This window comes from Schistocerca piceifrons, chromosome 3, assembly GCF_021461385.2.
Source record: "Schistocerca piceifrons isolate TAMUIC-IGC-003096 chromosome 3, iqSchPice1.1, whole genome shotgun sequence".
In the NCBI taxonomy this organism is placed as follows: domain Eukaryota; kingdom Metazoa; phylum Arthropoda; class Insecta; order Orthoptera; family Acrididae; genus Schistocerca; species Schistocerca piceifrons.
In genome coordinates, this window is record NC_060140.1 from 522,778,339 (window position 1) to 522,805,226 (window position 26,888).

Sequence of the window (26,888 nt, forward strand, 5' to 3'; positions counted from 1 at the left end):
AGGCCTCTTGTCATGCTTATGCATAAACAAAAAATTAAACTTTTAACTCTCGTTTCCACACTTACAAACTGAAAATGTCAGTCTTCCTTTCTCAATAAATTATCCTTAACATCTCAAAACCTAACAAAACATAGTCTGGCTCCATTCAGCTCATATGCTTGGCACCTCGGTTGTTGTAGTGCCCATTACAAACTGAATCCTCCTTGAAACGTTTGTTTTTCCGGTATTCCTGCTCACTCTAAACAACTTGGCAGCACTATACCACACCAAGTAATCCTTAATGTATTTGTACTTGGTTTAACTGGTTTGTCTTGTACAATGACAACCTTATGATGACTCTATGCTGACAATAGCTTTCTGTCGCTGTAGGTTAAATTTGGCATGAGGTTAAGTCAGAATGTGTACTTTCTGGCTTTCGTTGTACCCTTCACTCACTTTACATTCGTCACTTACATCAGACTTTGGCTGTGCTCTAAACAGCTCACTGCGCAATTCAGTTGCTTGCTGTGCAAGGCCATGACCCAGTATTTGCGTTCATGCCACAGGCTGAACTTCTGACATACATTGTTCAACAGATTCAGCCCTGTCGACTTGATCACCCACTCTGCGAACTCATCTCCTCTTCCATTTCCTCCATTCACCCTGCTTTTGGAGAAATATATGTGCCTGTGTCGTGTGGCCACAACATCTGCAACACAACTACCAACAACTTCTTGTGTATTCCTTGTAGTATCTGAAACATCATCATCTGCTGTTCCACTCGGCATGATGCAAGAATCACTGGCACATGCACTTCCCTGTGCAACTGCCACAGGCTCCCTGACCTCAGCACAACACCCATGGTCACCCAATCGGGCCGACATACTGCACTTAAATCACTGACGTTGCTATCCCCACCCTTAATCACTTTGGTACAGTCCACAATCATTTCAGCTACCTCAGACTCGTCAGTTCCTCTGGATATCTGAGCAGGTACTCCTGTGTTACTCATCCTAACTTCAATGATGTCATTATCCTCTGCTTCATGTAAATTTTCAGGAACTTTTACTTTGTCACCATCTATAACTAAGTTATCTTTCCTGGTCTGACAGGTTCCAATATATTAATGTTAGACAGCCTTCCTGCATGAGCAGGTAAACTATCCACAAGCCTGTCCCTTCTAGCTTCCTCCACCCCCCCCCCCCCCCCCCCCCTCTGTCCTTCCTCTCTTTTCCTACTTGTCATTCTCTCCATAATTAACATATTTGTCACATCCTGAGGCCTGTTTCCATTATCCACTTATTGTACTCTTTCTGCATCCTCTCCCTATACTCCAGAGTTTTGTGGTAAGATATTTTCTTCACTTTAGCATCAAGTACTTCTAATATCTTAGATTGCACTACTTTCTTTGCTAACAACTTAGATATTTCATCTCTTTAAAATTCTCAATACCTATTCTGTGGTAGCCCCTTGCAGTGTGGTACTGACCACAGCATGATCATCTCTTGTCAGTTACAGATTATCTCTTGTCAGTTACAATATTATGAGAAGGAAAGTTGCTACTCACCATGTAGCGGAGATGCTGAGTCGCCGATAGGCACAACAAAAAGATTTTCACACTTAAAGCTTTTGGCCAATGGCCTTTGTCAACAATACACACTCTCTCTCACACACACACACACACACACACACACACACACACACACACACACACACACACAAACTGCAGTCTCTGGCAACTGAAACCACACTGCGAGCAGCAGCACAAGTGCATGATGGGAGTGGCAACTGGGTGGGGGAAAGGATGAGGCTGGGGTGGGGAGGGGGAGGGATAGTATGGTGGGGATGATGGACAGTGAAGTGCTGCAGGTTGGGCCGCGGGCAGGGCAGAGGTGAGGAAGGGGGATTGGGGGAGTAGCGGGAAAGGAGAGAAATAGAGAGAAATAAATAAAAAATTAATAAAATAAAATAAATAAAAGATTGGGTGTGTTGGTGGAATAACAGCTGTGTAGTGCTGGAATGGGAGCAGGGAAGGGGCTGGATGGATGAGGACAGCGACTAATGAAGGTTGTGGCCAGGAGGGTAACAGGAATGTAGGATGTATTGCAGGGAAAGTTCCCACCTGCACAATTCCGAAAAGCTGATGTTGGTGGGAAGGATCCATATGACACTGGCTGTGAAGCAATCATTGAAATAAAGGATGTCATGTTTGGCAGCATGTTGAACAACAGGGTGGTCCACTTGTTTCTAGGCTACAGTTTATCTGTGGCCATTCATGCGGACAGACAGCTTATTGGTTGTCCTGCCTACATAGAATGCAGCACAGTGGTTGCAGCTTAGCTTGTAGACCACGTGACTGGTTTCACAGGTAGCCCTGCCTTTGATGGGATAGGTGATGTTAGTGACCAGACTGGAGTAGGTGGTGGTGGGAGGATGTATGGGAGAGGTCATGTATCTACATCTATTACAGGGGTATGAGCCGTGAGGTAAGGGATTGGGAGCAGAGTTTGTGTAAGGATGGACGAGTATATTGTGTAGGTTTGGTGGATGGCAGAATACCACTGTAGGAGGGGTGGGAAGGATAGTAGGCAGGACATTTAGAATTTCAGGACATGACAATAGGTAATTGAAACTCTGCCAGAGAATGTAATTCAGTTGCTTCAGTCCTGGGTGGTACTGAGTTACAAGGGGAATGCTCCTCTGTGGCCCAACTGCAGTTGATAGGACACTCAATACCAAGAAGTCCCTTCCATACAGCCTTGCCATCCATGGTCATCGCATCTGCAGTAACAAGCAGTCCCTCTCAAAATATACGGAGGTTCTCATTTAAGCTTTCATTGACTGTAATTATCCTCGTAACCTTGTACAAAAATGAATCTCCCAAGTCTTATCTTTCCAGTCTCTCACCACCTCCCAAAAGTACCACCATCCAGCCACAGAGGAGCATTCCCCTTGTAACTCAGTGTGGTTTCAATTGCCTGAGATTGCAGTTATGTGTATGAGTTGTGTTTGCGTGAGTGTGTGTGTGCGTATGTGTGTCTATTGTTGACAAAGGCCATTGGCCAGAAGCTTTAAGTGTGAAAATCTTTTTATTGTGCCTCTCTGTGACTCAGCATCTCTGCTCTATGGTGTGTAGCAACTTTCCTCCTCATAATATTGTTACATTCCAGCCTGAATTTTCCATTGTTTGATTCTTGTCAGTTCCACAATCATAAATGGGAAAAAGCACTCAAATGTACCACTGTCCTAACTTTTCATTATCTTTAAGTAGTTAAATTTTAGCCATATTCCTTGCTCCGTATGAAACAAAATCAAATCACGAGAATACTTACCATAACATTATCATGTTACTCCTTACTGTAACTTAATTACTCTCACCTTCACCAACTCAGCCCCTTGAAAAACCCATCAACTTGCCATGACCTCACAGTCGAACAAATGCAAAACAAAAATACTACACTCACACCACCATGTCTTGACAAAACTGCACCCATGCAGTAGTTTAGTCATCGTCTTCATCCATGGAGGCTGTTGTAGGTGTTGTTGCTCCCTCCGCTGTCACCAAATGGCGTGGTGACAGATTAGAAAATCTAATTCCTGACACTATTCTGATGAGTGCAGTTGCATTTGGTGGGGGGGGGGGGGGGGGGGGAGTGGTGGCGGTGACAAGATGGAGCATCCAGTGGAAACACTTGTGGTGAAAGAAGGCACTTATTCAGTCTCAGTACATGCTTTGTCATGGCTTAGTGAGCAAAACATGTCTCACTCTGTTGACCCTGGCTAGGGCTGCCGTATGGGTGGCAACTTCACCTTGGTAAGAGGATGTGACATAGGCACCCGACAATGCTGAAGGCAGGTCTGTGGACAGTCAGTGGCCTGTGTAGGCGACGGTTGTGACTTAAGCAGTGTGCTACTGCTCCATTAGCGACAGCAACTGGGATGGCCCATTGGCCCCCATGTGCCCATCCTGACAGTTTGTGGATTTGACCTGCTGCCCCTTGGAATGACTTGGACAGCATCTGACACTGTGGTATTAAGTCACAGGGAGGGAAATCAGTATGGCAGCCATGTAGGTGTGGATGGCAGGTTGGCGGAGCTGTGGCAGTAAGCCCCGTGAGGGACGCAGTGCTGACAGCAGCAGATGCAGCCCAGTTTCAAACATGTGGTTGCTGCTGGCAATACCCAGTGGTCTTACTGTCTGGTGTGACTCTGCCGTTTTGGTGATGCTGCTGGACTTCTGAAAAAAGAAGACTTCTGCCTCAAAATTGAGACATTTTTATATCACTTCGAGATGCATTTGTTACACTAAAACCTGGTACCCAGTCATGTTGCTCATCACAAGAGACTTACTCTAGTATGATGACATCAACCTACCTATTACAGTCATTACCCCTATGCGGTGCAGTTTTCTGCTCAGCGCTGCTAGCCTCGTCTCGAAATTCCCTTATATTCATGTTATTGTGATGCACATGTCACCACACTGCGGCTACTGGCCTGTGGCTGCTAATTCTATACTTCACGGTGACTTTCTCACTATTTCTTATTACTCTTGCTGAAAGACTGGATAGTGATACTACGGGTTACACACAATAATAATATTGCCACCTCTCAAACATTAATGAAATCCATCAATCGCTTCCAGCTAATCATGGCCAAAGCTGAATATGAACTGAACACATCTTGTAATTTTTCAATTCAGGTTACAATTTTTTCTTTGGGCATCGTTATTAATAAAGGATCGGGCGAATTGCTTCAGGACGTCTTCTCTGGAAAATGGTCATCAATTCGACGCAAAGGTTGCACAGCGACAGTGGCTGCATCTTGACAGAAAGACTGTTCCTTCCGCCACTGCAAAAAATAATAAACTTTTTTACAGCATCAAATATTCATACAAAATATATGAAATACTTCCTTGTTATTAACACTGCAAAACTTATAGCTACTGACTGTTCCTGTATCGTGTAGTGGAGAACTATCAATGGTACGGCATATCATCACAAAAGGTCTTCAAAATGATGCTGGATGGTTTCTTTGAAAACTGCTGGAAATAGATAGTTTGGAAGCCCACTAATGGTGGACCGAGCAAGGTGGCGCAGTGGTTAGCACACTGGACTCGGACGACTTCAGACAAATGCTGGGATGGTTCCTTTGAAAGGGCACAACCGGTTTCCTCCCCCATCCTTCCCTAATCTGGGATTGTGCTCCGTCTGTAGTGACCTTGTTGTCAACGGGACATTAAGCACTAATGATGGAAATATATTAGATCTAATGGCAACAAATAGCATTGACTTTGAATCTGCTCTGCTCTCACAAGATCTTTGTTTTTGTATCAAGGTAAAACCTGTCCATCCCATGCTGATAGGAGGGACCCCCACGGCATCCACTTTCTGTAAAGAACAGCAGCTACTGCATAATAGGTGTAAAATAAAGTGTATAGGTATAGATAGAGAGAAGATCAATGAAATGCATTTGACTGTCAGATGGACAATGCACGAAGCCTTCAGTAACTACCATAGCAGACTCTTTTATCAGGAACTGAAACTGAGGGTAGCAAAGAAAGAGCAGAAGTGCCACATTCCATTTTCAAATGTTGTTTCACTGAAGAAGAGACAGAAATACAACTTCAGTTTACTGCTCGCACCACTGTGAAGATGTGTGATTTAGATGTAATGAATGTAAAATGGAAAACATAGTATCCTATGACTACAGCAACAATGATTCACAATTGGAATCAGTCAGATCACACAAATGCCTGGGTGTAATAATTCTCAGGAATTTGAAATATGATCAGATAAGTGCTCACTAGTAGGTAAGGCAGATGATAGACGTAGTTTCATTTGCAGGATACTTGAAAAATGCTGTCAATCTATGAAGGAGACCTCTTGCAGATCACTTGTTCATTCCAGTTTAGATTATTTCTCAAGTTTGTGGAGTCCACACCAGTTAGAACTAACAGGGGATACTGAATGTATGAAGAAGAGTGGCACAAATTGTCATAGATTTATTGGACTGATCATAGGGCCCAAAAAAAGTGTTGAAAAACCTGAATTGTTGGAAACTTGAAGATAGATGCCAATTACTTTGTGAAGGTTTACTCACAAAGTTTCAAGAACCAGTATAAGTGAAGAATCAAAAGATATTCTTCAGCTCCTTAAGTATCATTTTCAAAGGGACCACCAAGACAAGATTGGAATAGTTACAGTGCCTACAGATGCATTTAAGCTGTCATTCTTCCTGCACTCTGTATGTTTTTGTAGCAGGAAGAAGACATAGCATGTCTTATAATACTCAAAGGTAAATAATATCTGCCATGCACATCCCAATGTTTTGCAGAGTATATATGTAGATGTCTGGGGTTTGAACGCAGATGAGTCCTAGGAGTTTTATCTGTCATTTATCACTTAACTTCTGGCATTGTTTGTTAAAGTGGAAAAATTCTGAATTGAGTTGTGGTTTGGAGAGCATGTGTAACTGTAGTTCCCCCTGTAACTGGTTGGGTAAAGGTGGGAGTCCTATGATGTGTTGTTTTATCTAACATTGGGCAAAGTTGAAGGTGCAGAAATTCAACTACAGCTATGTGAGGAAAATGCTGAAAACCAGTCAATTCTCCAAAAAGTACTGAGGGAGGTTATTTTGAACAACTTGTCAGTCAACACTGGTTGAAAAATGACCAGAAATTTCAGGAGTATTTCAGTCTGAACATAGCGCAGTTCAACTGTGTTCTCGATCACATCAAAGAAAATATCAAGAACGATCCCTCTTCCAGATATGCATACTCTATAAGTCCAGATGAAAAACTAACTTTAACACTGGGGCATGCAAAGATAAAAATATTCCTTAATGTGTTATTTGCAAATAATATAAAAAATATAAAAATAAGAAACAAGACCTGATAATCATATTAAAAGGGTTGGTAAGCTTGCATTTTGGTCTCTGTGTACTCAGATTGTGCAATGGCAATGTTATCCACATTTGATAACGTTGGAATTGTTTGTGGGTAGGTACTTGGTGATTAATGATGTATGGGAAAGTAAGAGTCAAATGAAGTGTGATTTTCCAAATCAGTAAACAGCTGTAAAGTTCTCAATTTGGCGATACTTCCAAAAAATGAATCTATATCATCATAGCGTTTTTTTCTTCAGCCAATGTTTTCTGTCTCGGCCCATGGAGAATTTATCATCGAAATTTTGTCATTTGAACTTCTAGGTCTAAATAACACAATGTCTTCCACATTTTTTGAAAAAAATGCCTTTATTAGATGAAATTGGCACTGTATGATAGAGCTGTATCACTCATTTCACCATTGTCATGTGGACTTCACACATCGTCCTCAGTGCTGGATGTACTTCTGTCAAATATGTTGCAAAAATAACTAATGAAAAGTTAACAGAATAAAAAAATAAGGTAAACAAGCAGAGTGGGTGGTAATGTACTCTCACTTGTGATACACTTTGTTTGAAAACGTTATTGATATTAGCCAGTGCAGGTTTATTCCCTTTACTAGAACAACAACTTCCAGTGTTTTTTTATTTTTCTCTGCCTCTTTTGATGTAGGTCCTTGATGTTCCTCCGCCTTTTCCTCTAAAATGCATGATTCAGTCAAATAATTATGTATGGTGTTTTAGTTATTGTGGTAGCAAAAAGAGTTGTAATTTTAGTGTTACACTTATCTTATTTTTGTTTTATTTTTTGGTTTATGGTAATGAGGTAAACATTCAGGTCACTGGCATTTGCATTCAAATTATCTGCTTCTTATGTTGACAAAATCGTACAACTTGTGCTGTTAGTTCTACGTAAGAAATTACTGCTGATACTTTTGCCACCAATCTCACCTAACCAGTTAAAATCAAAATGTAAGCAATTTGAAGAAAAACGCAATTTCCTTACTGTGTTGGTGGCATCAACAGAAATCGTGTGGGAGTTATTTCACCTACGTAATCAGGCTCATTGTATTACAATTACAAACATTTCTTCTCCAACTTTCATCTTGCTGTGGTTGATGCGAACTACAAATTCATTTTCATTAATGTCAGTTATACAGTAACGAAGGCAACAGTTGAATTTTTGATAAAAGTAATATTGGAAAATTACCTGCGACTGGTAAAATATTTCTGCTGCCTACTAAACTATCAAATCCGGACATAGTAGTGCCACATGTTCTTGTAGGTGTTGAGACATTTCAGTTACATCAAACATTATGAAACCTTTCTCTCGTCAAATTTCTGGTACAGGGGGGAAAGGAGCAGTTTTTAACTAACATCTTTGAAGAGCTTGTAGAGTTTCTGAAAATGTGTTCTCTCTGTTAAGTTACTTATTTCACATATTTTTCTCATCTATCAATCTAAAGCCAGAAATGAGTGATAATTTGGTTACTGTTACTTGCTGTTTACATGTTTTACTTAGAGGTGCATTCTTAGAGGAAAAAAAAGAGCCTCATTTTTAATTAAAAAGAAATGGACCACTACCGCCTCTAAATCTTGGCAGTGGCAGTTATGCACATGCTGACAGATTTTCTGAAAGAGATTCATTTGCAGAATACTTCAGCGGCTGTGCAGGTGCAGGGACATTACCCTGTCAGAGTAATCAAGCATTACTGATTTTTTTTTGCATATGTTCACATATCTTTGTGAACTAAACTCATATAATATCTGTCAGGTTTTAATATTCACTGTGTGTACCCTTCATTATTATAATTATAAATAAATAATACGTTAAAAATGTGAATAAACTGAAAATATGTAGTACTTTTCTTACTCTTTCTCTCCACAAATTCTGCTGTTTCTCTCCAAGCATTGTTGTTGTGGTGGTCTTCAGTCTGGAGACTGGTTTGATGTACTTTGTCCCGTGCATGCTTTGTTATCTCCTAGTAAGTCCTGCACCCTACATCCTTCTGAATCTGCTTAGTGTATTCATCTCTTGATCTCCCTCTAAGTTTTTTACCCTCCATGCTGCACTCCAATACTAACTTGGTGATTCCTTGATGCCTCAGAACATATCCTACCAAATGATCCCTTCTTCTAGTCAAGTTGTGTCACAAATTTCTCCCAGTTCCATTCCATACCTCTTCATTAGTTACGTGATCTACCAATCTAATCGTGAGCATTCTTCTGTAGCACCACATTTCGAAAGCTTCTATTCTCTTCTTGTATAAACTGTTTATCGTCCACATTTCACATCCATATATGGCTACACTCCTTACAAATACTTCTAGAAAAGACTTCCTGACATTTAAACATATACTTGATGTTAACAAGTTTCTCTTCTTCAGAAACGCTTTTTTTGCCATTGCCAGTCTACATTTCATATCCTCTCTAGTTCAACCATCATCAGTTATTTTACTTCCTAAATAGCAAAACTCATCTACTACTTTAAGTGTCTCATTTCCTAATCTAATTCCCTCAGCATCACCTGATGTAATTAGACTACATTCCATTATCCTCGTTTTGCTTTTGTTGGTGTTCATCTTATATCCTCCTTTGAAGACACTGTCCATTCCTTTCAACTGTTCTTCCAAGTCCTTTGCTGTTTCTGACAGAATTACAATGTCATCGGCAAACCTCAAAGTTTTCATTTCTTGTCCATGGATTTTAATTCCTACTCCAAATTTTTCTTTTGTTTCCTTTACTGTTTGCTCATTATAAAGATTGAATAACATCAGGGATAGGCTACAACCTTGTCTCACTTCCTTCCCAGCCATTGTTTCACTTTCATGCCCCTCAACTCTTATAACTGCTATCTGGCTTCTGCACAAATTGTAAATAGCCTTTTGCTCCATGTATTTGCTACCTTGTGATTTTGAAAGGGAGTATTCCAGCCAGCATTGTCAGCCAGCATTGTCAAAAGCTTTCTCTAAGTCTACAAATGCTAGAAACATAGGTTTGCCTTTCCATAATCTATCTTCTAAGATCACTTGTAGGCTCAGTATTGCCTCACATGTTCCAACATTTCTATGGAATCCAAACTGATCTTCCCCAAGGTTGGCTTCTACCAGTTTTTCCATTCATCTGTAAAGAATTCGTGTCGGTATTTTGCAGCTGTGACTTCTTAAACTGATAGTTTGGTAGTTTTCACACCTGTCAATACCTGTTTTCTTTGGGATTGGAATTATTATATTCTTCTTGAAGTCTGAGGGTATTTCACCTGACTCATACATCTTGCTCACCAGATGGTAGAGTTTTGTCAGAACTGGCTCTCCCAAGGCTGTAAGTAGTTCTAATAGATTGTTGTCTATTCCTGGGGCCCTGTTTCGACTTAGGTCTTTCAGTGCTCTGTCAAATTCTACATGCAGTATCATACCTCCCATTTCATCTTCACCTACGTCCTCTTTCATTTCCATAATACTGCCCTCTAGTGCATCGACCTTGTACAGACCCTTTATATACTTCTTCCACCTTTCCACTTTCCTTTCTTTGCTTAGAACTGATTTTCCATCTGAGCTCTTGATATTCATAAAAGTGGTTCTCTTTTCTCCGAAGGTCTCTCTAATTTTCCTGTAGACAGTATCTATCTAACCCGCAGTGATATATGCCTCTACAACCATGCATTTGCCCTCTAGCCATCTGTGCTTAGCCATTTTGCACTTTCTGTTGATCTCATTTTTGAGATATTTGTATTCCTTTTTGCCTGCTTCATCTACTGCAATTTTTTACCTTCTTCATCCTCTGTTGCCTTCAATATTTTATTTCTCAAAGTTGTCCATTCTTCTTCTTCTGTATTTCTTTCCTCTGTTCTTATCAATCGTCCCCTAATGCTCTCTCCAAAACTCTACAACCTCTGGTTATTTCAGTTTATCCAGGTCCCTTTTACTTAAATTCACACATTTTTGCAGTTTCTTCAGTTTTAATCTGCAGTTCATAACCAATAGATTGTGATCAGATTCCACATCTGCCCCTAGAAATGTCTTACAATTTAAAACCTGATTCCTAAATCTCTGTCTTACCATTATATAATCTATCTGAAACCTTCCAGTGTCTCCAGGCCTCTTCCACATATACAGCCTTCTTTCATAATTCTTAAGCCAAGTGTTAGCTTTGATTAAATTATGCTCTGTGCAAAATTCTACAGGTGGCTTCCTCTTTCATTCCTTACCCCCATTCCATATTCATTTCCTACTATCAAATTCCAATACCCCATGAATATCAAATTTTCATCTCCCTTCACTATCTGAATAATTTCTTTTATTTCATCATACATTTCTTCAATCTTCATCATATGTAGTGCCAATTGGCATATAAACTTGTACTACTGTGGTAAACGTGGGCTTCGTGTCTATCTTGGCTACAATAATGCGATCACTATGCTGTTCATAGTAGCTTACCTGCACTCCTTTTTTTTTATTCATTATTAAACCTACTCCTGCATTAGTCCTATTTGTTTTTGTGTTTCTAACCCTGTATCACCTGACCTCCTACCACCAAACTTTGCTAATTCCCACTATATCTAACTTTAACCTATCCGTTTCACTTTTTAAATTTTCTAACCTACCTGCCCGATTAAAGGATCTAACATTCCGATCCATAGAATGCCAGTTTTGTTTCTCCTGAATAGTCCCCGCCTGGAGATCCATATGGGGGACTATTTTACCTCCGGAATATTTTACCCAACAGGACACCATCATCATTTAACCATACAGTAAAGCTGCATGCCCTCAAGAAAAATTATGGCTTTAGTTTCCCCTTGCTTTCAGCCGTTCGCAGTACCAGCACAGCAAGGCCGTTTTGGTTCATTTTACAAGGCCAGATCAGTGAATCATCCAGACTGTTGCCCCTGCAACTACTGAAAAAGCTGCTGACCCTCTACAGGAACCACGTTTGTCTGGCCTCTGAACAGATACCCTTCGCTGTGGTTACGCCTGCAGTATGGGTATCACTGAGGCATGCAAGCCTCCTCACCAATGGCAAGGTCCGTGGTTAATTGGTGAATCATTATGCTTCACAGTGTGGTCCTTGTATAGCGGTAGGGATACATTACAGAAGCAAGGAAACACTGAAATCATTTCCACCATTTTCTCATCTTCCACCAACGTAAGTAGTAATTTTCCCTTGGACATGCTCACTTGTTCTTTATTGGCAGCTGCATCTATACTCCTCTCTCATCAGCTGGGCCACAGCTGCCCAGTGCCCTAGCATCAGCTGCAGGTAGCTGATGCACTGTGGGACATAGTGCCATATAACATCGTCTGCAGCAGTACTGAACAACATACACATAATGGCAGATGCTGTGCAGGAATCCCACCATACGTCCATTTGAAAGTTTGGAGATAGGCAAAGGTGTACTACCTCCAATAGAACCATGCCTAGTGAAGTACCATTGTGTCCAAACCAACTTTTGGGTTGATTGGCAGTTTAGATTAATAGCACCTATTTTTTCACTATTTTTACAAGGAATAAGTGTTACAAATTTTTCTTGTTAATAATAAGCTGCCATGATAAAGGGGTTTCCGTCTTATTGTGGTTGCTGGCTGTTGTAATAAATATTTCTTATGGTAATCTCAGCTTGCTTAATTGCTCTGAGACCCTCAAATAGTGCCATTTTGTAACAACATTGTCTTTGTACTCTGCACAAAATAGAATAATTACGTGTACATTAAATACAATCAGTATTAATACAAACTTTGCAATTATTGATGACACTACAGGTGGCTCAGGATGCAGTAACTGCACAAAGGGGGTTAGTGGTTGTCTTTTTTTCTCCGTAGGATAACTATGCCTGACAAGCAAGATCTGTACTTTTGAGGAGCAGAGTATGGGAGAAATGTTGTATGAGTATGAAGATTATGTTGGTGGGTTGGATTTCTTAGGGCAACCTGACGTTCTTACTACATATGCAGCACACAGTGATAGTCAGAGGAGTCCACCAAAGCAGTCCAAGAGGTCTCCACTCTACTGTTAGCATTGAAAGCTGCAGGAACCTGGAAGTGTTGTATCAGCACCGGTGGGAGAGTGAATTATATGTAGTCACTAACCTCCTCTTGTCTCACAAATGAAATTGGAGGCTAGCTAAAGGAGCATTTAACTGGATTTGTGTAAATAGTTGTACACTGCAGAATCCAAGGCATTCTTTGCACATTCCACATGCACAAACCGGGTCCTTTAGCAGGTACAGATTCAATAAGCATTCAGTTAATGAAGTCAGTGGTATGGTCCTTACAGTAACTTACGTTGTGTGTTATCTGTTCCCCTTGCATTAAATGCCTATTCAACCTCCTAATTTTTACAGTGACTGGTACTCAGTGTATAATTAAGCAATTTCACATTAGATGATACTTCAAAAACTTGAGTGTCAGGTCATCTTTCTACAGCTACAACTGCTGCTGAAGGAACTCTTCATTTTTTTTCTTCCTTGTTATCCAGTACATTCATTGTAACTAAACAGACAGATTGACTCAATAGATATGATATATACATTTATTTAACAAGATAGATACCATACTTTTATTAATTTAACTAGAGCTCTATTCAGTTCTCGTGTCACCTGTCATTGATCTGCATTAAATGGTTTTGTATAATGTTCAAGTAGTTAGCAGTGAAAATGCTATGTGATAGGTGGAGCACATGAAGAGATTTCTTATGACACAACAGAAGATTTTGCTCACCTGTATAGCAGTGTAAAATATTTCTTAATTGACAATATTTGTTCAGGGCTACCTCTGAGCTTATAGTAAATGTTGCATATAAGAATAACATATTCACGGTCGATGTTGAAGCACTTTTCACCTCTGTAAATACTCATTTATAAATTGACAGCAAGTGCCCAAATATAAATGTAGAATGTTTTCAATAGACTGTTAACTGCTTATTGTGCAATTTTGCACTGTTAGTTCAAATTAGGAATAGAACACGTAATCAAACATTTCTTTAAAAAATAATGTGCATGTAGTGGCCAATACCAAGTATTTCAGTTAAATTCCATAGAGGATAACTTCATTTACAGCAAAAATTCAAAGTAACCTATGCTACATTTCTTAATAGATTGCTGTGTAAGCAGTCAATGATCTGTGTGAATGTCACTCATTCAACTGTGTGGTTTGTGGGTTAGGGGCCCTCAACAGTGATGTTATCAGTGCCCTCATTGAAATGCGTTGCGTTGGTGGACTTTATTGTCGTTAGATATCATCTTCACAGCTAGCTTGTGGAGTAAAAAATAGAACATTGTGATGTTATTTTAGTTTATGGTATGCGTGTCTAAAAATAAAATTAAACTTAGGGCAAAATTGTAAAGAACAAAAGAAAGCAGATTGGAATTTTTTAGTTTTATTTTTCTAGCCTCAGTAGGTAAAATTGCAGTGCTGGTGTCACAGCTTTCGTGTTTTGTACCAATGTTGGTAGGAACTCGCATTAAACCCTGTGGGAATTGAAGACAATAAACTGTGAATTGGTTGTCGGTAGTCAATCAGAAGGCTCTTTCATAATTTCCTATTTTTTAAATAATGTTAGCTTGATTTTGAGTTAGAAATTACCATAACTAGGCAACATTGTTTGAACTTAGCGCAAAATCAGAAGTACAGGTAGGTTATTGCAATGATGAGTGTATATCTTCCTGCTATGCTACACATAATCTACACTCTAGAGCTACCTACGTAATATCGTGTAGGACCCCGTGAGCACGCAGAAGTACCGCAACACGATATGACATGGGCTCGACTAATATCTGAAGCAGTGCTGGAGGGAATTGTCACTGTGAATCCTGTAGAGCTGTCCATAAATCTGTGAGAGTACAAGGGGGTGGAGATCTCCTCTGAACAGCACGTTGCAAGGCATCCGAGATATGCTCAACATTGTTCATGTCTGGAGAGTTTGGTGGGCAGTGGAAGTGTTTAAACTCGGAAGAGTGTTCCTGGAGCCACTCTGTAGCAATTCTGGATGTGTGGTTGTGTCGCATAGTCCTGCTGGAATTGCCCAAGTTTGTCGGAATGCACAGTGGACATGAATGGATGCAAGTGATCACCTGCCAGTCATATCTAGACGTATCAAGAGTCCCATACTACTCCAACTACACATGTCTCACACCATTACAGAGCCTCTGCCTGCTTGAACAGTCACCTGCTGACATACAGGGTCTGTGGATTCAAGAGGTTGTCTCCATAGCTTTGCATGTCCATCCGCTTGATACAAGACTCGTCTGACCAGGCAACATGTTTCCAGTCATCAACAGTCCAATGTTGGTGTTGATGGGCCCAGACAAGGCATAAAGCTTTGTGTCACGCAGTCATCAAGGTTAGGCGAGTGGGCCTTCGGCTCCGGAATCCCGTATCGATGACATTTCATTGAATGATATGCGCGCCAACGCTAGTTGATGATCGAGCATTGAAATCAATGGCAATTTACGGAAGGGTTGCATTTCTGTCATGTTGAATGATTCTCTTCAGTCATCATTGGTCCTGTTCTTGCAGGGTCTTTTTCCGACCGCAGTGATGTCAGAGATTTGATGTTTTACCGGATTCCTGATATTCACGGTACACTCGTGACATGGTCATACAGGAAAATCCTCACTTCTTCGCTACCTCGGAGATGCTTTGTCCCATCTCTAATGCACTGACTATATCACCATGTTCAAACTCCCTGAAATCTTGATAACCTGCCATTATAGCAGCAGCAACAGATTTAACAACTATGCCAAACACTTGTTGTCTTACGTAGGCATTGCCTACCGCAGTGCCATACTCTGCCTGTTTACATACCTCCATATTTGAATACACATGCCTATACCAGTTTCTTTGATGCTTCAGTGTATTATGGCAGCCATATTTCATGTTTAGATATGTTGGCATTGCTAAGTCACAGTCACATTGTCACATTCCAACCTAACCTAGTCCTCGAGCTTCACCGTTGGTCAATATATCAGCACATCTAATTTTATTCCATTCACATTAATTGGCTTTAACGACTCACAACCAAATTATCACAATCCAACCTAACCTAGGCCTCTTGGGCATCACTGCAGGCTGGTTTGTCAGAACATTAGTTTTCTTTCCATACTCCATGTTCGAAACAAATGTAATCAGTTTGTATCTTCCACGAAAACAAGTCATTAATGCTTCACATTGTTGGCCATATACTATCAGCTGGTTGGTTACAACTGATGTCAACGAGTGCCAACATTAGCATTAAACACAAGAGCTGTGAACATTATAAATGCACTTTAGATCCTCGAGTCACTCACTCTTGCAGAAAGTCATCACCAGATAATATGTTTAAAAAAAAAGAGAGAAACAAGGGAAATACTAAATACTAAGAACTATATTACAAACTCAAACCAATTTCCATATGCAATTAACGTTCAGTTTTATATGTTATGTTGTAACTCAACAAAAGAATGTGTACATCATTTTGGCACAGCATTTCACTTTTTAGGTGGAATGGTTTTGTCATGGCTTTCTCTCCCAAGGATCCTAATTATTCTGGGTGAATGTCGTCTACTGTAGGGGCATTGTTTTTACTTAGGGCTTTCAGTACTCTGTTCAGTTCTTCTTGGAATGTCATATCCACCACCTCATTTTCATGTACTTCCTCATGCCTTTTCACTATATTGTCTTCAAGTTCGTTTCCTTGGTAGAGTCCTGTATACCTCTTCTGCCTTTCTGCCTTTCCTTTGCTTAGTACTGCAAGGATTTTAATTTGTCTTTATGTGGCATCATTGTTTCTGTAGTAATATGTGCTTGTAAAGTTTTGCATTTCTGTTCTAGCCAATCCTGCTTTGCCATTTTACACTCTGTCAGTGTTTTATTTTCGATTTTGTCTGTGTTAGTTACATTAATGTGTTCACCATATCTATCTACATATATACTCTGCAAACCCCCATGCAGTGCATGGCATAGGATACGCCCCATTAGTTAGGATTTCTTCCTGTGCCATTCATGTGTAGAATGTGGAAGAATGATTTTCATCATTTAGATTTGCAGCTCCTTGTGTTGACCATAATTGCAGTTAAAATTGTAGGATGTAAGGTCTACCAGATATGCAAAACACCATTTTTTTCTCAGTACCCAAACATGTTTCAGCACCACTGTGCCATCATCAGTGGGTTTCCGTTTTATTTATTCTGTAATGTGAACATTTTTATTAAATTATTACAAAATTGTGTGGATGTTTAGTTCAAACAATAGTTTCTTTTTGTTAATACCTTTACACTTGGTGTGCATGATTTTTCCAGATCACTTGTATATTATTTACTACAAGTAGCTTGTCATCTGCAATCAAACAATGTTGATGATAAATTTTGCTGGGAGTTAACCTATCATCTAGAATGTAATTTAGTTTGTCGCGATATTTCACACCTATATTCGTTTTTACTTACGTTTTTCGTGTGATAAGCCCTTTTTTCTCCGCATCATGATGAGGGGTCGTGATGCACATGTAAATATGGCATGTGTTTTCCACAAATGATGTTGTAAAACACTTTTCACTTCACCAGAATACAGTGTGATTGTGGTTTGTTGTGTATCCCAGCCCAGCCAGTGTTCATTTGTTACCAGAGAGTTAGGCACCATATTCAAATTTTGTTTACATTTTATCTTTGTGTGTGTGTGTGTGTGTGTGTGTGTGTGTGTGTGTGTGTGTGTGTGTTTGTGTTTTCTGTACGCTTATTAGCTGTTTGTGTTGTCTTTTAAATGATTGTTTGATTGGCTCTGTGTATGCTGTAATTATTTTAATTGTACCCTCATGACCCTATGTGAGGAATATGTAGGGGGCCGTAGTATATTCATAGTGTCATCATTTAAAGCTGGTTCTTGAAACTTTGTTAGTAGACTTTCTCGGGATAGTTTGCACCTATCTTCAGTATCTCTGCAACACTCTCCCACAGATCAAACAAACCTTTGACCATTTGTGGTGCCCTTGTCTGTACACATTCAATATCCCCTGTTAGTCCTATTTGGTACAGGTCTCACACACTTGAGAAATATTCCAGAACAGATCACATGACTGAATTGAGGACAATCTCCTTTGTAGATTGATGATTGCACTTCCCCAGTAGTCTACCAATAAACCAAAGTCTACCAGCTGTCTTAGCTATGACTGAGCCTGTGTGATCATTCCATAACATTTATAGTGGTTCACCTGCATTCCTGTTTTCTTATTATTAGAGATACTCTTGCAGACTGTGTTTGATTTTGTGTTGATAACCGTGTTTGCACCTGACAAGAAATACTGTTCTTCGCGCCGTCATACTTCAATAATTCCAACTATAGCCGTCTTTAACCTACCCATTTCCCTCTTTAAATTCTGTAACCTACTTTTCCAATTAAGGGTTCTAACATTAACATTTTTGAGAGACGCTGTCAGGATAAGGACAACACAGGAAAAAACTGTCTGCCACATATATCTTCCTCCAGATGGTGCCGTACCCCAGAACGCATTGGCTGCACTGATTCATCAACTCCCTAAACCTTTCCTACTTTTGGGAGATTTTAATGCACACAACCCTTTATGGGGTGTGTGCATACTGGCCGAGGTAGAGATGTCAAAACTTTCCTGTCTCAACTTGAGCTCTGCCTCTTCAATACTGGGGCCCCCACACATTTCAGTGTGGCTCAGGGCACTTACTCAGCCATTGCAGAGGCAGCCCAGAACTTCTCCCATCTGTCTATTGGAGAGTGCATGATGACCAGTGTGGTAGTGACCACGTCCCCATCTTCCTGTCACTAACCCGGCGTCATGCCCATGGACGCCTACCCAGATGGGCTTTCCACAAGGCAGACTGGGAAGCCTTCACCTCTGCTGTCACCATTGAATCTCCTCCACATGATGCCATCGATGTTGTGGTTGAGCAGGTCACTGCATCGATCGTTTCTGCAGCAGAAAACGCGATCCCTCGTTCTTCATGGTGCCCCCGGCAAAAGGCAGTCCCTTGGTGGTAGCTGGAAGTCATTGAGGCAATTAAAGAGCATCGGCAAGCTCTTCAGTGACATAAACGGCACCCTTCCTCTGAGTACCTAATAGCCTTTAAGTGGCTCTGTGCCCGTGTTGCCCAGCTTATAAAACGACGTAAACAGGAGTGTTGGGAGAGGTACGTGTCGACCATTGGGTGCCATACGTCACCTTCCCAAGTCTGAACGAAGATCAGATGTTGTTTTGAGTACCAGACCCCAACAGGTGTCCCTGGTGTTAACATCAGTGGCGTGTTTTATGCCGATGCAAATGCGATTGCTGAACACTTTGCTGAGCACTATGCTCGAGCCTGTGTGTCGGAGAACTACCCCATGCCTTTTGCACCCACAAACAGCAGATGGAAAGGAAAGTCCTCTCATTCACTACACGCCACAGTGAATCCTATAACACCCCATTTACAGAGTGGGAGCTCCTCAGCACCCTTGCACATTGCCCCGACGCAGCTCCTGGGCTGGATCGGATCCACAGTCAGATGATTAAACATTTTTTGTCCGACTACAAGTGACATCTCCTCGTCGTCTTCAACCGGATCTGGTGTGATGGCATCTTTCCATCACAATGGTGGGAGAGCACCGTCATTCTAGTGCTCAAACCCGGTAAATACCTGCTTTATGTGGATAGCTATTGGCCCATCAGCCTCACCAATGTTCTTTGTAAGCTGCTGGAACATATGGTGTGTCGGTGGTTGGGTTGGGTCCTGGAATCACGTAGCCTACTGGCTCCATGTCTGGGCAGCTTCGGCCAGGGTCACTTTACCACTGAACAATTTTGTGTCCCGCGAGTCTGCCATCCGAACAGCCTTTTCCAGACGTCAGCACCTGGTTGCCGTCTTTTTTGACTTACGTAAAGCATACAACACGACCTGGGGTCATAATATCCTTGCCACATTGTATGAGTGGGGTCTCTGGGGCCTGCTCCCGATTTTTATCCAAAGCTTCCTGTCGCTCCATACTTCCCTTGTCCAAGTTGGCACCTCCCATAGGCCCCCCCCCCCCCCCCCCCCCCCCTCCGTATTCAGGAGAATGGCATTCTGCATGCTCCATATTGAGTGTGTGTCTATTTTTAGTGGCTATTAATGGTCTAGCAGCAGCTGTAGGACCGTCGGTCTCACCTTTTCTGTATGCAGATGACTTCTGCATTTCGTACTGCTCCTGTGAGGACCTATCTCAGTGTCGCTATGGTTCACAAATGACGGTCATCTACCTCTTGCTGGACTGCCCCCTTTTAGCCGCTCTGCGGTGGACTTTTAACTTTCCCAGCACCCTACCTTCAGTGTTGGGCGACAGTGCCTCAACAGCAACTTTAGTTTTACGTTTTATTTGTGAGGGTGGGTTTTATCATTTGATCTAAGTTTTCGCGCATGTCCTTTGTCCCTCTGTGTCCTCCACCATAGTGCTTTTGTCCCTCTGTGTCCTCCACCATAGTGCTTTTAGGGTGGAGGGTTTAATGTGTGGCAGAGTGGCTGGCATCTCCTTTTTATTCTTGTGGTCAGCCAACCATGGTGATCTGCTTTCTTGTTTTAATCTCTTCTACCTCTTTCTTCCGACTCTATGTGATTTTCTTGTCCTCTTTTTTTTTTCTTTGTAGTGTTTGTTGCTTTTCTGTTGTTCTTGTAGTATTTCCTTCTCTGGTTTTGTGCTCTATGTCTCGTTTACTTTCTTCTTATCCTGGAGCAAGGGACCAATGACCAAGCAGTTTGGTCCCTTTCCCCCTTTTAAACCAACCAACATAGTTGTTATCTGTATTTCTCTCTGAGATTGCTTTTTTATTATTTAACTGTTAGTTTTTAATATTTTTTTCCCAAACTTTCGAGGTCAGCGGCTCTGCCTGGCTGATAAAGGGCATATCTCCGGCTGTGGAACTTATGAGAGACATGGTTATATTTACTCCGCACTGGCTGGATTTGTCAACATTGTTAAGAAAGACAAGGTATAGTATATTGAATGTAAATACCACATATAAATATAACAAACAAACAGAAGTTATGATTTTGTGCGTGTGCGCGTGCACGCACGTACGTGTGTGTGTCAGTAGGGCCTGCAGCATGAACTAAGTCGGAATATGACATTTTATATGTCCGTTCCAATAACTGCATTGTAGTCTTTAGAGATTTCTGCACAACAAGCTTGCCTGTTTCAGCTTACAGAGCCGTTTTCAAGTGCATAGTGAATCTTATTTATGCCTTACTTATGATCTGTAATGTCATTTTCATAAATTACATTTTTGCTTACATCTAGGTGGGTTTCGCGATCATATGGCACCCTGGGGCAATGATGAAACTTTTCTTGGTAATAGTGTGGCAGCTATTTGACAGTTTATGTCATCAGATGCTTTATGTTTATGGATTTTTCAGCTTCTGAATGCACAGTAGACGACATAGTGGCTTAAACAGATCAGTCATAAAATTAATGCCTTGATCTGTACAGATTGGATCGGGACTGCCAAATTTCAGTATCAAATTGTTTACCAATGCCTGTGCTGCCATATTTCCTGTTGATTTGGGTTTGCAACAGTCCAAATATAATGTGAAAAATGAGCTGTGGTGGTCTTGCACGTGACAGTTACCAGTCAGTGTCAAGTCGAATAGACCCAGAATGTCATCCACATCATTTCAAATGGCTTGGATGCCTGTGGTAATCTTTGCAATGGAACACGTTAACGACTGAACGCACGTTGTGCGCATGCTGTAGAATTCCTTGCATAGTGCCCGACGTCCTGCCTCCTCATCCTCCACATGTGTTTATTGACTACTCAAAGATCAGTTTCCATCACCCTCCATGACGTGTTATGTGCTTCCCATAAAACCTCATCTATCAAAGCTGCAGGTACCACAATGTGTGGTCCACACTTTATCATTCTACACAATAGCTCCTTGTGCGAGCAAAGTGCGACTGTCTTCTAAATACCAGGCAGTCCATGTCAGCAGTCTGCACTTCTTGCCTCTCTGCGGGGCTCCTGCCAAGCGCTTGCACGACCCCAATCTTTCCACTCAAGCTGTCAGCATTGCTGTATTTCTTGGTGGGTTTATGTGTTTCATTCAGATTCAGTGCCCAACACACGGACTAAAATGCTCTTCAGTGATGCCATCAGTCAGCTCCTGATTGATGAATTCTTCCATTATAGGTTGTAGGTGCTTAGGTATTCTTTACATCTTCCTGCAGACTGGAGGGTTATTATTACGTCAGTATACAGTGTTGCATCACTCGTGTTGCTGGTAATGATCCACCAGGATTGAACAGATCCACAAATCATACTAACGAAGCTTCCGTAACTGACTTCTCCTTCCTTTGCTTGTGGTGAAGGTCTTTACTTGACCCATCCAGTTCATCCTCATCTAGGATGTCCCAAGTTGGCTATCAGTAAATCCTTTGGCAGATTCATGTCCTCAGAGCCCAAACTATTCACAGCCGCCAGACCCATATAATCATCACCTGTTTCCTGCACATGTGCCAGACTGTACTCACAAAACAGTGCGAAGTATCCAGTTCACCATTTCTTTCCAATGGCTCTATAACACACATCACTTCACAAGGACAGTACCCACACTTATCCAAAGTAACTTTCTTGTACCTTTCAGTACCTTATTGTGCAAGTGAGCTTTAATGCATGTGTCTGCAGTTTATTTGGTACCACCTTCATGACTGGTGAACTTTGTCCTAAAGCAACATTTGCAGCTGTCATTCCCAGATGGAACAATTTCTGACAAAGTCCAGTGGTATACTGTGAAAGATCACCTTTTGTGTGATGCCCTAGGACCATTCAGTACCCCTCACAGAGATGTCAATCCCATTGATGCCACATCATTATCCCTTGCTGCGTGTAACTTACACTGTGGGGACTTCAGTCTCTTCATACCTAGGGGATCCAGACACAAGCCCCTGTGTCCACCAAAAATGCTCTGTTCTGTTTACCGTGCCCACTAAGCAGGACTTTTCCTTTGCATATGCTTTTGCAGCATTCTGTGTCACTGTCTGATGTTGTAGGAATTGTCATTGGCATTTAACAAATGCTTTGGTGTTGCTGCCCATTTCACTTCTTGTTCTTGATTCCACACTTCTTCACATTCATGTTATTGTGTTTGACAGCATTGCTTCTAAGTATGGCCCTTACACAAATAGCACTTTATGTCTGAGGAAATAACACTCCTCTTATCCTGCCCTCAGCTCGCAATGTCAACGTCCTGAAGCTGAAGCTGTGTAGCAACTATAATGGTGGCAGCCCAGTCCTTCAGATTCATCCTTTATGGTACATGGTATATGTCTTTTTGTTGCCAACCAGTTACAAATTGACCTTATGAAAGCTCATCTGACCAATTTTGCAGCTTAGTGGCAGCTCCAAAGTTACTAATAAACACCAATGTTTCCTTTGTTGGCTTACCCAAAGAAGGAACCACAAGATCAGCTGCAATATGATCCATTAAACGAAGAGGTACACTGACTAGATCTTCTGTTTCCACTATCTCAGCTTGTCTGTGCTTATTATTTGCCTTTACGAGTGTCTGCCCACCTGCCTTTGCAATGCTTCATTCTTCTCCAACAACACAGCAAACCCTTTTGACAGAATTTCAGCTGTCCACTGCATCATCATTGCCTGCATGTGTGCAACATCTGTCTAGCAATACAACACCAAAAGAGGACACTTACTGCAAACAGTCAGATAGAGATACATGTAAAACAACAACAAACTTTAAATCAGATTATAGTCCAACATGATTGCACTTTCATTATCCTTTGTATGTCCTGTCTATTCACCATGACCATGAACAAAAATGTACAAAAGGCCACAAAAATAAAAACTGACTCACCAAAACACCCATTTATGAACTGTATACTGCGTGTGAAGTTGCAGTCCTGGACCCAGCTGCAGACATCAATCAGCAACTGCTCTGATAACATTTGTAATGACCAGGTTGACTGATTACTGTGGTGTGTGATGGAACTAGTGCAGTGGTGACTAGGTGCCTGTTAAACAGCTGATGAGATATCACAGGAACAGCAGTTAAAAACCATTTATTACTGAAAGTACATCCATTGTGTCACACTGGGAGGCAAGCACCCATGGGGTGTAAACAGCATGCACTTAGTCTAGGAAGACACCACAATCAGTGTGTGGCGGCAACAGATGCCACAGTGCAAGGCCACTGATCCAGCATAACAGGAACTCTGCCTCAGCTGCATCTATAGAGGCCATTAGCAGCCCCAATCGAGGACAACCAAGGGAGAACGATCATGCTAGTGACTTTGTGCAGAAGTGGCAGCTCCCAACAGCAGAGTTTGTCCTGAGCAGAGGCAGGCAGCAAGAAGTTTGCCCATGCAGGTGATGGTGGACAAGCAGTTGCATATCCTCCAATGGAGCTAGAGACATCCAGGGTGGGAGGCAGTAGCAGCTGAAGTGAATCCACCGGATGATTTGCTGGTTGGAGAGAAGTAAGTCACAGCATCAGACTTGGCACTATCAGCAGTGGCACAGCTAGCTGCGACAGACTCCAAGAAGGATGACTGCTGGATCCAAGTAGATTCATAGACTGATAGGCTCATGGATGGATGTAGATTCCTTCTCAGGACTGGTGCCCTGTAAGCTCCAATAACTTGACTAAAAATGAGGGTTCTTTATACTGGCTTGGGGTGTACTTGTTTTGCTAATGCACCGGTTCTGGTCATATAAGCCACGATAAGTCCATGACTCAAGATGTGAAGCCACTGGGCCGCCAAAACTGTGATGGCTCTGTCTTTTGGCTGTGTTGCTGCTTTCGCACCTCTAGTTGATCAGCTTGGTGACATCATGAAGTATCCATCTCAGCATCATTGTGCAGTTCTTGTTGTATCAGGAAGTAGTAGCCCACCATGCAGAAACGTTCTGGCCTGGCCATCTCACGCTGTGCATTGCATTAACTAAGGGATATATCTTAATTTTTCCTAGCCTCACGGAGTACATTATCTTGCAGTCCAATAATACCAGCACTGCCCATTTTTAAAAAAAGAGTTCGCTTTACATGCTTTCTAACATCTGTTGAAAGATTTTGACTGTTGGCAGGTGTGAAATGTTAAATTTATGTGCTTTTTCTCTTTACAGTCGACCATTATAGAAGTTCGAAGTATTAATGATCAGAGTATTGTACCTGCTCCTGGGGACATTGTCACAGCAAAGGTGAGAATTGGTTAAAATTTCATTTTTGCTAATGTATTTAGCATGTATAACTTTCAGTTACTTCTGCAAGAGGGAGGTCTATCTGTGTCCTATTATTAGACTCCGTGACCTTCTACATTTCTCTAGAGCCTTAAGTTCCTATTTTCCAGCTCTTTTTCCTATAATAATTTCTTGACCCTTTCCAAGTAATTAATTAACTTGTTTATGTCATACCCGGGAGCAGCGATAATTTTGTTATGCCAATTCATAGGCAACTTCCTGTCTAAACCCATAATAATTTTTTCAGGTTCAAACTTATTTGTCAGACAAATTAGTAACCCACTTCGATGCAAACCTCTTTACACTTTCGTTTCTGGGATTAAACTTCTCACCTGCCCAGATACAATTTTGCAACTCTCTCTGTTTTTGTTTACCCCAAAACTACTTTAAAAAAGGCTTTCTTAAATTTTTCTAACATATCATACTGCTCAGTAGCAGTAACACTCCATATCCCAGCTGCACCCAAGAATTTTGACATAATAAAACCTTTTGTATCCCACCTGGAGAGGCGGTGTGTGGGTCTGCTCCTGTGAACTGCTTCTGTAATGTAGGCTGAGAGTGAAGGAAGTTAGTAGGAGCGGGAGAGGTGAAGCACTTCGGTACTGCATGTAACTTTAACACTTTTTAATAGAGTCAAAAACACAAGTAAATATCAAATACATTTATAACTTTGGCTAGGATGAGCACGTAGCTGTGAAGCTGTAGTGAATATCTAATCCTGTGGAGTTAGGATGAGTGTTCTGTATAATCTCAAAGCTAACAAATACTCATTGCTGTCCAAGCTTTAACTGAACTTAACTAATACAAAGTCTCAATAGTAAGCTAGCCCACTCAGTAGTAGAACCAATATATCCAGGCCGTCTGCTTTTGATGAAGTGGGGAGAAATCAAGATACCACTCACTGAGCTTCACAGCGTCAGCCAGAGAGCACTGTGGTCAGCGTAGTTAGTCTTCTCTTGTAATGCCAACTTGCGAGAGCGTGCACCTACGTTGTGGCATCGTAACTATCGACGCCACAAAACCAATATTTTGCGATCAGTCCAAAATCCTTTCGGATGCATACTTCCAGATGGGTCAAAATGTAAAAACTGTAATATGGACCACTTCAGAGGATTCCGTCACCAAATTATATCCGACACCGTTTAGTGCCTGTTCTAATGCTATGCTCCACTATAGTCAACTTGCTATCATGCTCAAGCAATTTAGTTTCTATCACTTCCACACAATCAGACACAGCCCTCACAGATTTTAAACAGTTTGCACTTCCAGTATTAATTTTACTGTCCAAAGTTTTGTGATCATTTTTGTAAACAAATTCTACAGCAGCAGCTTTCTCCTCCTTTTTATATTCATCCTCTTTAACTTGATCTACTCTTTGTTTGCTTACAATTGTCACTTTTTTAACTGATGTCTAACATTCTCTGACATTTTCTTACAGTTTTTCTCAACTTCAGAAATTCATTCGTCCACCTTTGTGTCAAGCAACTGCAAATCTTTCTCCCACATTTTCTTTAATTCAACAGCCTGGTTTTCCAGCTTTACATTAATTTCAGATTTAAATTTCTTAAGCTCACCAGCTGAACCAGTAATACTACTAGTATGCTCACAAGACTGTTTGTACGTTTTATTACCAAGATTATCAGTCTGTTCTGTATTTACTTCAGTGAAATTTTTCTTCGTGTTAAACTTGAATACTGCATACTTTCTGCATTATTTACCCCAATACAGTTTCCTGTTCTATTAGCTTTACAGGCAACATACCAAATTTGATATCTGCTTTCACTGTTTCGTGTTCAGTTATGTTCAATTGACTATCATTAGACAGGTTAAAATCAC

At 41.1% G+C, this 26,888-nt stretch overlaps 1 protein-coding gene across 1 annotated transcript in view; it reads left to right on the forward strand.

Annotated features, from left to right (window-relative positions):
- Nucleotides 1–26,888, forward strand: part of LOC124788480 (exosome complex component CSL4) — a 75,345-nt gene that overhangs the window by 21,912 nt on the left and 26,545 nt on the right. The window contains exons 2-3 of the mRNA XM_047255751.1: nucleotides 20,680–20,795; nucleotides 24,939–25,013. Of these exons, the coding sequence (XP_047111707.1) occupies nucleotides 20,680–20,795; nucleotides 24,939–25,013 (191 nt within the window). The remainder of the gene's footprint in view (nucleotides 1–20,679; nucleotides 20,796–24,938; nucleotides 25,014–26,888) is intronic.